This window comes from Lontra canadensis, unplaced genomic scaffold (genome assembly GCF_010015895.1).
Source record: "Lontra canadensis isolate GAN:19392208 unplaced genomic scaffold, GSC_riverotter_1.0 scaffold19, whole genome shotgun sequence".
Classification (NCBI taxonomy): domain Eukaryota; kingdom Metazoa; phylum Chordata; class Mammalia; order Carnivora; family Mustelidae; genus Lontra; species Lontra canadensis.
The window spans coordinates 11,788,861-11,799,921 of NW_022631013.1; the positions used below are offsets into that span (position 1 = coordinate 11,788,861).

An 11,061-nucleotide genomic window follows, 5' to 3' on the forward strand; every position below is an offset into this window, starting at 1 on the left:
TCAAAAGAACACTAAGCTGTTTTTCCCAAAACAGTGAAACAACTGCTCACAAGGTTGAATTCAGATATGCCCGGAAGGGAACCAGAAAATCACTACTTGTTTTTTTAGTAGCACCTATTTGATCCCCTCAAGTTCCACCCTCCCAGGTTTTAAGTTTCATCATTTTTACAACTTGGGTCCAGTAATAGCCAAAGTTCTCCATTATGTATGTAATTCTATTTTCTGGTGATCATTCTTCACATATCTCTTCTATGGGGATACATTCTTTGGAGATTCATGGATGTGAGAGCCACGATCACAGAACTACAGGGATATTTGTCCTCCAGATATCACTGAGTAAAGCATTTCTGACTCACCAGGTTCCTCACAGCAGCCTTCACATCCTTGTTCCTCAGGCTGTAGATGATGGGGTTGAGCATGGGGGTCACCACCCCATAGAAGAGGGAGGTGAGCTTGTCTGAAATATCCTGCTTGTCTGCCCCCAAGGGGTCCCTGGATTTGGGCTTCCCATACATGAAGAGGATGGTCCCATAGAAGACGACCACCACTACAAGATGGGCTGAGCAGGTGGAGAAGGCCTTTCTCCTCCCCTCAGCTGAGGGGATCCTCAGGATGGTGGCAAGGATGAAGATATAGGAGACAAAGATGAACAGAACTGGGACCCCCAGAAAAATCACATTTGTCACTCCCATACTAATCACATTGGTGGAGATGTCAGCACAGGCCAACTTCAGGACAGCCAGGATCTCACAGGTAAAATGGTTGATGATGTTCCCACAGAAGGGAAGCCTCATTGCAAGGGATGTTTGAACCATAGAGGCAGCACTTCCAGCTGCCCAGGAGCCAGCTGCCATGGGCACATAGGCAGCCTTGCTCATGACCACGGGGTACCTGAGGGGGTTACAGATGGCCACATAGCGATCAAATGCCATCATGCCCAGAAGCACACACTCTGTGGCTCCCATGGCAAAAGAGAGAAACATCTGCACGACACAGGCTGAGAAGGAGACGGTTTTCCTGGGGGTCAGGAAGCTGTCGAGAATGAGGGGCACTGAGGAGGTTGTGTAGCAGATGTCCAGGAAGGAGAGGTTCCCCAGGAAGAAGTACATGGGCGTGTGCAGACGGGAGTCAAGGGCAGTCACCAGGATGAGGATCCCATTGCCCAGCAGGATGACCAGGTACATCAGGAGGATGAGCACAAAGAACGTTTTCTCCAGTTTTGGGTGGGCTGAGAGGCCCAGGAGAATAAATTCTGTCACAGAGACAGTCTGGTTGGCATTTTCCATGACATGTCTCCTCTTTCAACAGAGGAAACCACTCAGAGATCCAAACTCAATATTCTTTGCCTTGCTTAGGTCCAGGGCATCTGGTCTGGAGCTCTGGTTAGGCTGAGTGATTAGGAAATAGTCTTGAAAGTCCACAGTTTCTATTTCTTCCAAGAAAAAGAAGCAATAAAATCAGAAATTATTTTGGAGCCATAGGACTTCAAATTTGTAATATTTAAAATGATGATTCTGATAATTTAATACATTTGATCAGGGATAAGACATATAACACATTCATTTTTATAGTTCTATGTCCATATGGCAATTCATCTCATTCAACTTCAATCAGAAAAGTGACTTTACGTTTCCTTCATGTTCTCCAACTTCATGCCATTTACTAGTGAAATGATTAGTTGTGACTGCATATTTTCTTTCTTCTCTCCAGAAAATTCTAAGAGAAAACATATTCCTGTTGTTCCCAAGATTTCCTTTCTCATGGGTCCCACCTGCTCCAGGGCTTTCCATCCATCTGTATTTCCATCCATCCACCCATCCACCCATCCACCCATCCATTCATCCAATAGTGTCTGACCATCTTTCCACTAAAATATTTGTTGATCACCTAGTATGTGGGGATGACAGTTCCTATGAGAAACAGGGGTGCCCCAAAGACCAGACTTAAGTATACTCACAACTTAGCAGGAAAGGGAAGCAGAAGGATTCAAGAGAGGCTAAAGTATCTGAAAGGGTATCCAGGGTATTGATGGGACTAGAGTTATGGAAGACTCCTTTGATGATATGGAATCCAGCTGGGCTTTCAAGGACAAAAAGAGGCTGGGCATGCAGAGGTGGAAAGGGAGGTAGTGTGTGTTTGGTGTGAGGGGTTCTCTAGAGTAACTTCATGCTCTGGAAATGCTGGTATGCCCCAAATAGTTTGAACCTGATGTTCCACGAAAATAGAGGACTGGCTCTAAAAATGCACAGTGGATCACAGCTTCTGGAAATCTAATTCTCTTAGATAACTAAAGCAGTGCTTTTTTTCTTATTTTACTGGGTCACCCTCCCTCTGGATGAGCATCCTTATAGGAATCAATGAACATTAGTAGTCCTTGAGCCTTTTGACTCAGCTGCTAGGTATGTCACCTAGGTGACATAGTATTCTAGTATTCTAGTATTCTGTCACTGATTATGCTCCCCAAGTAATCTAGTCCAACCCTCTCTCCCATTCTAGGTCATTTTCTGCACTGCACTGATGCAAGGCTTTCAGTTTCAGTTCAGTGCAGTTTCAGTTGGTATCTTTTAAAAACAAAGAGCTCACTATATTCCCAAACAGCATACTGCATTATTTGCAGAGTGCTAGCATATTAGAAAATGTTTCTTCACATTGAACCAAGCAGGGGACTTTCTAAGAGTTCCTTACTCATATGATGATAGTCAGCTTCCTTCTGGAACTGCTTGAATCTGTGGAAAGTGATCAGGTCTGTAAGGCAAAGATTTAGACTGTATTCTTTTTAACCTCCTAACCTGCTGTGTAGACTTCTGTACTTCCTTCCCTCTCTTACATCCTCAGCTTACCCTATTCTGTATTGGGACTATAAGAGATCAAAGATGTTCAAACTATCTAGGAAAGAGAATTATTATTTTTTTTTTTAGGAAAGAACTTTCATTTTCTTGAATTTAGAACCCTCAAACATAAAGCAGAGCTGCTCTTGTTGAAGTGGGGAAGGAGGGTTGGGAAAGTCTGGGCTACTCAGCCAATGAGGCTCCTTCAAGGCACTGCAGGCAATTTAAATGGCGCCCTCTGGAGCCTAACTCTGGGACAACTCAAGCCTTTCCATGGCTACTATGTGAATGATGCTCCCTGGAGTTATACAAGAAGGGGCTCTGAAACCATGGGCCCATCTCATTTCTGAGGGTGTCTCTAAAGTTAGATGAGTCCATTAAATGAGACTGAAAAGTTTCATAGGCTTCTTGCCACCTAGGTTTTTCTGATGCAGGAAGAAGTGGTTTGTGTTGCCCTCGGTCTTTGTAAGACTACTGAAATTGCTTTATCTCTTCCCTTGTCAAGTCGCAACCCCTTTGAAAAATCAAGTCAGAAGCTGGAAATTTTACTATGTTAATAAAAGGTTGAGGATCACTCTGATAAGGACTCTCACTTACCTTTATCAGAACCTACTGAGAGGGGTGCCTGGGTGGTTCAGTCATTAAGTGTCTGCCTTTGGCTCAGGTGATTGAGTGCTGCATTGGGCACCCCACTCAGGGGGAAGCCTGTTTCTCCCTCTCTCACTCCTCCTGCTTGTATACCCTCTCTTGCTGTGTCTCTCTCTGTCAAATAAATAAATAAAATCTTTTTAAAAAGGAACCTACTGGGAAAGTGTCCCTACAGTTTGGGAATAGTGCATGGGCCAGAAATAATAACAATAGTTTGAAAGGCCCAGGCTGAGATGCCCACCTCTGATTTAAAGAAGGGGTGAAAACCAGTTCCTCCCACTTGTCTTGATAGTGTATTGTAGGCAAAATCTCCAAAGGAACAACCAGAAGGCAACTTGAAATCAGTGCAGTAATTGGGACTGTTGTGCTCCCTGACGTGATTAAAAGTTTGGAAATGCAATCATACAAAGTAAGAAAACTTTTTATACTTCTGGGATAAAATCCCCAGGATCTAATCATGCTGAAAACACTCTAAGAAGTCTTCTTTTTCTCTTCCCTTCATTCTTGCTGGAACTTTCCATTCTTAACCCACTGAAGGACATCAAGAGAAGTTTTTCCATGCCCTGCTTGAATTTCTACAAACTTCAAAATGCTTAATATTCTTGAGAAGAGGAGCCAGAGAGATATGAATTATTTACAAGAATTCTATCTTCGTGGTATTACAGAACCAGCAACTGTGGGCACAGTGCTTCTAAGTCAATTGCTCAAGGCATGGCTATGGACACTTGGGGGGAACTTCCATCTACAGCCCTGAGGAGTCTTTAAGGAGCAGGAGATTTCTGGCCAGGACTTGAACATTGGGGGAGAATTTACACACGAAGAGATAGGAAAGAGGTGGGGGAAAGGGAAAACTATCCTGGCGACAGACCTTGGCAGGTCTTCAGCTTGAGTATTTCTTCCATAGCCTTAACAAGTCATGTGTTTGAAAAGCATCATGGAACAGGTGGTATAGAAAAAGCCCAGGGAAGATATTCTATGCTTATGGAACCTGGAATGTGGTTGCAACCTTTGGAATTCCCTTTGCTGATTCTTGCCTACTGTTATTCATGGCCTTGTGTGATCCCTTTCTCTTTAGTGGTTTGCTTCTGACCAAAAGGCTACACTGTCTTTCTGGGTTTGATGAAACAAACTGTCATATTGGAGAGCCCTGTGTGGCAAGGAACTGAGGGAAGTCTCTGGCCAACAGGCAGTGTAGAACTGAGGTCCTCAGACCAAATACCTTCAAGTTACATGGCCAACCACCATGTAAATGGGCTTAGAGATAAAGCTCTTCTCTCAACCCCAAGTGAAACCTCCAGAACAGATCCCAGCCCTAGCCAACATCTTGACTGCAGTCTTGTGAAAGACCCTGAAGCAGAAGACCCAGCTAATCTGTGTTCATATTTTTGACCTACAGAAACTATGAAATAATACACATATGCTCTTCTAAGCTACTAAGTTTTGAAATAATTTGTTTTGGAATAATAAGTAACTGATTCATGGAGTATGGTTATGAGCTATGAGGAAGAAGCTAGGAGAAGAAAGAGGCGACATATCTAGGAAAACGTTGTTCACTGAATGGGACCCTTCTACTTTCCCAAAATTCTGTCTCACTGCCAGAGGACATTGGTGGTCAGAAGGATTTTCCTCATTCTGGACCCAAGCTTGCTTATCTCCCTGCAGCTCTATCTGTGTCCTTGCACAGGACATGGTTCCTTCTTCTTGTGTTTCAGCCTTTCAAAAATAAGAAGTCAATAAGTCATTGTAGACATGCTCATTTACACTGAAGATGTGAGCTGAACTAAGCACAACATTCCTTCCACAATAATTTTACAAGGAACTCACAGTAACTAAACAGTAACTCAACAAATATATGATGAAATCATGACCAAGAACCATCCTGGGAAACCAGTCTCTAGCATCAGACCAGAAGGAAGAAGGAATCTTGGGCCCTCAAATGAGCTGCATATGAGAGGGACTTTTCACTATGATTTAGAGCAAAGAAACGGTGACAAATACAATAACAAGCTCCTAAAATAATACACCTTCCTATTGTGTTGAAGCTGCTAGGAAGTCCATTAGACCAATTTGTGCCTTGCCAATACCAGTCATTATAACTAGTCCATACATTTAGGCAGACTGATAGAAAGTTGTTCATTTTGGGGGGAGGGGTAAAATTTACTTACCGTGAAATGTAGACATCTTAAGCAGATCATCCAGTGAGTTTTGACAGATGTGCACACCCATGCAACCCAAATCCAGTCCATTTAGAGAATATTTCCAACACTGCAGTGGATTTCTTATGCGCCTTCCCAGTCCATCCCCAATACCACCCTGCCGAGAGCAATCTCCACTGTTCTGATATATTTCACCTTTTTAGAAACATCATATAAATAGAATCATGCAGTAAGTATTCTTTTGTCGAAGTCTTTATTCAGAATGATGTTTCTGAGATTCATCCGTGTTGTTAAATGATTTAGTGATTTGTCCTTTTTTATTACTGAGTAGTATCCTATTAATATGACCATCCCAGTTTGTTTATCTTTTCTCCTTGTTGATGAGCATCTGAGCTGTTTCCAGTTTGGGCTGTTAAGAATAGTCATTTTTAACATTCTCATACAGTGGGGTGCCCTGGGTGGCTCAGTCAGTTAATCGTCTGACTCTTGATCTCAGCTCAGGTCTTGATCTCAGGGTTGTGAAGTTGAGCCCCAAGGTGGGTCCCATACTGGGAATGGAGCCTTACTTACTTACTTACAAAACAAACCAACCATTCTCATGTAAGTCTTATTTTTTTTTTAATTTAAATTCAAGTCAATTAATATATAGTGTAGTATTGGTTTCAGGAGTAGAATTTAGAGATTCATCGCATATGTATAATACCTAGGGTTCATCCCAACGAGTGCCCTCTTTATTTTATTATTTTTAAATTATGTTCACTTAATACATCATTAGTTTTTGATGTAGAGTTCAATGACTCACTAGTTGCATATAACCCCCAGTGCTCATCACAACATGTGCCCTCCTTAATACCTGTCATGCGGTTACCCCATCCCCCCACCCCATCCCTTCTGTAACCCTAAGTTTGTTTCCCAGAGTCCAGAGTCTCTCATGGTTTGTCTCCCTCTCTGATTTCTTCCCATTCAGTTTTCCCTACATTCACCTGTGGTCCTCCGCGCTATTCCTTATACTCCGCATGTGAGTAAAACCATATGATACTTGTCTTTCTCCGCTTGACTTATTTCACTTAGCATAATCCCTGCCAGTTCCATCCATATCAATGCAAATGGTAGGGATTCATCCTTTTCAATGGCTGAGTAATATTCCATTGTAGATATACATGTATATCCCCTCCACATCTTCTTTATCCATTCATCTGTTGAAGGACATCTTGGCTCCTTCCACAGTTTGGCTATTGTGGACATTGCTGCTATGAACATTGGGGTGCATATGCCCCTTCTTTTCACTACCTTTGTATCTTTGGAATAAATACCTAGTAGTACAATTGCTGGGTTGTAGGGTAGCTCTATTTTTAACAACTTGAGGAACCTCCATACTGTTTTCCAGAATGACAAGTTCCCTCTTTAATACCCATCACCCATTTAGCCCATCCTCCCACCCACCTCCCCTCCAGCAACCCTCAGTTTGTTTCCTAGAGTTCAGCATCTCTTATGGTTTGCCTTCCTCTCAATTTTCATCTTATTTTCTTTTTCCCTCCCTTCCCCTGTGTTCATCTGTTTTGTTTCTTAAATTCCACATATGAATGAAATCATATGACATTTGTCTTTTTCTGACTGATTTATTTCATTTAGCATCGTATCCTCTAGATCCATCCACATCATTGCAAATGACAAGACTTCATTCTTTTTGATATCTGAGTAATGTTCCATTGTATATATATACCATATCTTCCATTCATCTATTGATGGACATCTGGGCTCTTCCCATATTTGGGCTATTATTGACATTGTTGCTATAAACATTGGGGTGCATTGCCCCTTTGAATTGCTATGTTTGTATCCTTCAGATAAATACCAAGTAGTGCAATTGTTGGGTCATAGGGCAGCTCTTTTTCAAACTTTTTGAGCTATCTCCAAACTGTTTTCCAGGGTGGTTGTACTATGTTGCGTTCCCACCAACACTATAACATGGTTTCCCTTTCCCTGCATCCTTGCCAACATCTGTTGTTTCCTGAGTTGTTAATTTCAGATATTCTGACTGGTATGAAGTGGTATTTCATTTTGGTTTTGATTTGTACTTCCCTGATGCTGAGTGATGTTGAGCAGTTTTTCATGTGTCTGTTGGCCATTTGTATGTCTTCCTTGGAGAAATGTCTGTTCATGTCATCTCCCCACTTCTTGACTGGATTATTTGTTTTTTGGGTATTGAGTTCGATAAGTTCTTCAGAGATTTCAGATACTAGCCCTTTATTTGATAAGACATTTGCAAATACCTTCTCTCACTCTGTAGGTTGCTTTTCAGTTTTGTTGACTGTTTGCTGTGCAAAGCTTTTTTATCTTCATGAAATCCCAATAGTTCATTTTTGCTTTTGTTTCCCTTGGCTTTGGAGATGTGTCTAGCAAGAAATTGCCGCAGCCAAGGTCAAAGAGGTTGCTGGGTATCTTCTCCTCTAGGATTTTGATGTATTCCTGTCTCACATTTAGGTCTTTCATCCATTTTTAGTTTATTTTTGTTGTCCAACCTGATAGTCTCTGTATTTTAATCAGTATGTTTAATCGATTAATGTAATAATTGATTAGTTGGATTTAGATTTACTATTTTCTTTTTTATTTCATTTTTAAAGTTATTATTATTATGGTATATGTTTACTATTGTTTTACTGTTTTCCATTTATCTCTTTGATTTTTTTCCCTCTGTTTTTCCTTTCTTTCAATCTCTTGGGTTAGTTGATCATTCTTAGAATGAATTCAATTTTAATTTATCTATTGGCTTTTTGGCTGTATCTTTTTGCCTTATTTTTCAGTGGCTGCTCTAGAGATTACTGCATTCATCTGAATCTTTTAGCCGTCTCAAAATTATTACTCAAACAAGAATATATAAATCAATCAGGAAAACAAATTAATAAATCAATCCCAGTGACAGATTACTTCTACCAGAATATTCTAGGTACTTGCTATTCAAGGTGTAGTCTAAGACTAGTAGTGAATCACTTGGGATAGTGTTAGAATGGCAGAATCTCTAGTCCCACTCCAGATTTACTAAACCATAATATGCATTTTAACAGAATCCCCAGATGATTCACATGCACATTAAAGTTTAAGAAGGACTGTCCTCAGTAATTAATTGACATTCTGCAGTAACACAGTGCAAATATTAGGCACATGAGGCTCCCTATTTGATGACATCTATCACTTCTTGGAATCCACCATACCATGATTGTCTTCAGTCAACTTGCATAGTTTTGTTTGCTCCTGTTGTGAGTACTATCCCTACATGACCACAACCACACAACCAATCTTCTGTTGTATTATCAGTTCCTTGGCTTTCTGGGTTATTCTGAAATCTGATGCTTACCAAGCCCCTCTAAAATGGAAAATGCACAATGCTTTTGCTCCATGCAATGCCACATTTATTTTATTTTATTTTATTTTTGTGAAGTGTTGTCTTCTATCTCCATAGCTGTGTTGTGCTGACAATGGAATAACTTCTGGACTGAAATGATAGCTCTCTCAAAAGCCAGACAACTTGATTCCGAATTTCTGAGATATGGCCCTACTGTTGGATACATAGCAGTCATAGGTTGAGTTTCCCAGGTAATAGACTCTGAGGAATTCAAGGCATGCATTTTGTTTATTTTTTTAATATTTTTTAATTCATTTGACACAGAGAGAGAGCACAAGCAGGCTGAGAGGTGGGGGGGCAGGTTCCCTGCTGAGCAGAAAGTCCAATGCAGGGCTCAGTCCCAGGACCCTGAGATCCTGACCTGAGCTGAAAGCAGAGGCTCAACCCACTGAGCCACCCAGGCGCCCCTCAACACATGTATTTTAGTGGGATACAGACATTTAGTCCATAGCAGCCCTCATTGTGTAAAAGCAGCCCTATCTCCTCCTGATGACTAGGATCAGTTATATAAAATTAGGATAGTAACTCCTTTCCTTGCTGTCTGGTCTCTTGGCATAAGAAGTTCAACATGACTCGGGGATAGCCACAGCTTTAAGTTTAGTAGAAAAAACAAAATGGAAAGTTCTTATAGAAATTTGTCCTTATATTTATGGTCAATTGGCTTTCAAAAAGGGGCGAAGGCAATTGAGGGGGGCAGAAGGGGAGGTAGTCTTTTCAGCAAATGCTCTGAAACAATTGAATATTCATATGTAAAAAATAAATACACTTATTTCACACCGTACAAAAAGTTAACTCAAAATAGATCACAGACCTAAATGTAAAACTTAACAATTATACAACTTCTAGAAGAAAACATGAGAGAAAATCTTTGTGACCTTGGCTTAAGTAAAGGTTTCTTAATAAGACACCAAAATTTATTTTTAAAAATTGATTATTGTACTACAAAATTTAAAACTTTTGTTTTTCAAATTACATCATAAAAATGAAAAGACAAGGTTGGGTGAGCCCGGTGGTGGGTATTATGGAGGGCATGTATTGCATGGAGCACTGGGTGTGGTGCATAAACAATGAATTCTGGTATACACTGAAAAGAAAAAAATAAAAAATTATAAAAAAAGAAAAGACAAAAAGGACTGAAAATATTCACAAATTATATATATGATAAAGGACTTATGTCCAGATTACATAAAAAACTCATACATAGGACTAGGGGTGCTTGGGTGGCTCACATGGGTAAGTTCCCAACTCTTGATTTCAGATCAGGTCATGATCTCAGGGTCCTGGGATTGAGCCCTGCATCAGGCTCCATTCTAAGTGGGAAGTGTGCTTGAGGATTCTCTTTCTTCCTCTCCCTCTGCCCCCTCCCCCTCCCACACTCACGTGCTCTCTCTCTCTCAAACAAATCTTAAAAAAAAAAAAAAAACTCCTACATATGACTCAGTAATAAAAAGACAAATAACCCAATTTAAAGTATCTTCACCAAAAAGGTATGTGAATGACTAATAAGCACATGAAAATATGCTCAACATTAGCACCCATCAGGGAAATACAAATTAAGACTACACTGAGATACTACTACACATCCACTACAAGAGCTACATTGAAAAGACTTTTAACACCAAGTGTTGGTAAGGACTTTTCCTCACTGCCACCCTCCTTCCCCATTGCACAGTAGAGCAGAAACAACATAATGGCACATACAACATGCAGCTGGTCTGCACAGGAACAAGGAAAATATGTTTTTCTTTTGAAGTTTTAATTTTTACTTGTTTTTTCATAATAAAAATAAAACTTAATAGTCACTTATTTTCATTTCTAGGTGATTTAGCACAACCCCTTCTTTATTCTAAAGACTTGATGTCCCTTTATCAGTCACTCGGGAAAGCCCCAACCTGATGTGCATCATTTGGGCAGTTTTATGATGGAACTGATGTGTAGGACCATCAAACAAATCCATACATATGAAGTAGCCATTTCCTAGGGGATCTGTGTGCACAGAATCACAAGATATGCCGCTTCCTTCTAC

The 11,061-nt window shown here is 40.5% G+C and overlaps 1 protein-coding gene across 1 annotated transcript; it reads right to left on the minus strand.

Moving 5' to 3' along the window:
* Positions 1 to 329: 329 nt before the first annotated feature.
* Positions 330 to 1,286, minus strand: LOC116869523 (olfactory receptor 13C7). Its single transcript, XM_032860861.1, has one exon. The coding sequence runs from the start codon at positions 1,284 to 1,286 to the stop codon at positions 330 to 332; it is 957 nt and encodes a 318-aa protein (XP_032716752.1).
* Between the last annotated feature and the right edge of the window lie 9,775 nt (positions 1,287 to 11,061).

Bases quoted from the DNA above. Each gene is read 5' to 3' on its own strand.
- LOC116869523 (XM_032860861.1), bottom strand. From the start codon at position 1,286: ATGGAAAATGCCAACCAGACTGTCTCTGTGACAGAATTTATTCTCCTG.